The 2,351-nt window shown below is 44.2% G+C and overlaps 1 protein-coding gene across 1 annotated transcript in view; it reads right to left on the reverse strand.

Annotated features, from left to right (window-relative positions):
• GCNA (germ cell nuclear acidic peptidase) overlaps positions 1–2,351 on the reverse strand; it is a 30,769-nt gene that overhangs the window by 28,235 nt on the left and 183 nt on the right. Inside the window, exon 2 of the mRNA XM_008070920.2 lies at positions 1,414–1,494. Within this exon, the coding sequence (XP_008069111.2) occupies positions 1,414–1,494 (81 nt within the window). The remainder of the gene's footprint in view (positions 1–1,413; positions 1,495–2,351) is intronic.

The raw sequence follows: 2,351 nt of genomic DNA on the forward strand, positions 1-2,351 counted from the left end.
GCCTTCCAAGTAGCTGGAACTACAGGCGCGTGCTACCACACCCGGCTAATTTTTTATTTACTGTAGAGATGAGGTCTTGCCAAGTTACCCAGGCGGGTCTTGAACCCGCGGGCTCAGGCATTCCACTCACCTCAACCTCCCAAGGCACGGGATTACAGGCTGAGCCACTGAGCCTGGCTACCTTTTTCTAAATTATTGATTTGTAAAAGTTCTCTGTAGATTAGGGGAAATGGCCTTTTACATATGTAATGCAAATATTTTTTCCAGTTTTTTGCCATTTTTATGCTTTTTGTTTGATATTAAGCTTAGAAAGACCTTTCCACTCCAAAATTATTAGAAACAAAACCCACCTATCTTTTCTTCTTCTTCTTTTTTTTTTAAAGAGCCAGGGTCTCACTATGTTGCCCAGGAGAGTCCCAAGTGATCCTCCCGCCTTGGCCTCTCAAAATGCTTGGATTACAGGTGTGAGCCACCCTGCCTAGCCTCTTATAACATTTTAATGGTTTCAGCTTTTCTTTTTAAAATATTTGACCTATATGTAATTTATTTTGGTATGACAGGTGATGACGTAAAAATCCAGCTCTTATTTTTTCCAAATGGTCAGCCAATTATATTCAAATTGTGCATTGACTAATCTAACTTTTCCCCACTGATTTTAAATATTGTTTTTATTATGAACTAAATTTTCGTATGTATTTAGGTCTATTTTCAGACTCTGATCTATGGTTTGTATCTTCTCCTATATTATACCCTTACATGTTTGGTAAAGGAGGGGAAAAAAGACAGTGTTCCAGAAGAGAAAAAAAATTAGAGACAGGCAGCTATCTTAAAATACTTCATGATGGGAGCTGTCTGAACATTGGCTGGTCCAGGTTGCTGCGCAATTAAAATTTAAAAAATCCAAACCTCGTGTTAAGAAAAGTACCTCATTTGTGTCCCTCTAGAGGGCAGCACTGTCAACAAAGGGGGTAGAAATTCCATAAGAGCAGGTTTGAATTGCATCATAACAAAGAACTTTCTTTTCTTTTCTTTTGAGTTGGAGTCTCACTCTGTAGCCTAGGCTGGAATGCAGTGGCATGCTCACAAGTACCACAGCCTCGGCCTGCTGGGCTCAGGTGATCCTTCTGCCCCACCCTTCCAAGTAGCTGGAACTACAGGCGTGTGCCACCACGCCTGGCTAATTTTTTTTATTTATTGTAGAGATGAGGTCTCCCCAAGTTACCCAGGCTGGTCTCAAACGCCTGGACTCAGGCAATCCTCTGCCTCTGCCTCCCAAATTGCTGGGATTACAGGCGTGAGCCACTGCACCTGTCTTACACTGCAGATTCTAAATGAAACAAACACACCTAAGAAAGTTATTTGGCCAACAGAGTAAAACTAAACTAAGAGAAAACAAAACGTTTCAAATCTCACCAATCATCATCCTGGTTGTGCAACTGGCCAAGATCTTCTTTGGACCTGTACATGGCTGTGATCAAGACAAAGATATGCTTTCTTAAGAAAACCAGAACTCAAAACCAGAGACATTTGTAAATTCTGCATTTATTTTAGAGCAGCTTCATCCTAATTTAAAGTCGAAACTTTACTTTGTGAAGTGAAAAGTATTTAAATGTTTTCATTTGACTTTTCCTGCATGGAGAAAACTAGAGACAGGGTGTGTCACCCACCCGCCTTGCCCCACCAAGGTTCTTTGCAGATCAATAAAAAAGTCCAAAGCACAGTATGGTCCCTGACATTAAGTCACCTCAAACAACACATGCTATGGAAATGTGCAGGGAAGACAATCACTCATGGATTAGCCCCTAGATAAATTTTCTTATCGTAAGGCTTTAGTATTTGTGAACCCCTATATGCTCTCAGCTCCCCCAAAATGGATTTTAATCCCTGTACCTCCTCATGCCCCAGCTGGTCTTCCACCACTCAACCACCCCCTCACCCCTACTGGCCCTTCACCTCCTCATGCCTCTACCCTCCCTACACCTTCACTCCCCTTACTCCCACCTCTCGCTCCAAGGAAGTCTTCCACCTATCAGGCATTGACCCACCCTCTCCTATCCCTTATTCCCCACTCTCACCCGCTCTAGCCCAGACCAGGCCATCACAACCACCCCCCACAACATCCACTCTATTCCACCCCCCATTCTGCTTCCCATTGGACTTACACTAATCAGACCACTATGCCCCCCCACCATCTCCACTCCCCTACTCCCACCTCCAGCCAGTTTCCACCAATCAGACCTAGACCCCTCCAGTTCCTGCTTCATATTAGGCCTAGACCCTCCCCCCAGTTCCCGCCTCAGCCAGTCTTCCACCAATCAGGTCTAAACCCCTCCCCCTACCTCCCGCCTCAG

The sequence above is a fragment of the Carlito syrichta genome, unplaced genomic scaffold (genome assembly GCF_000164805.1).
Source record: "Carlito syrichta isolate Samal-C Ts95f unplaced genomic scaffold, Tarsius_syrichta-2.0.1 Scaffold314054, whole genome shotgun sequence".
Lineage (NCBI taxonomy): Eukaryota > Metazoa > Chordata > Mammalia > Primates > Tarsiidae > Carlito > Carlito syrichta.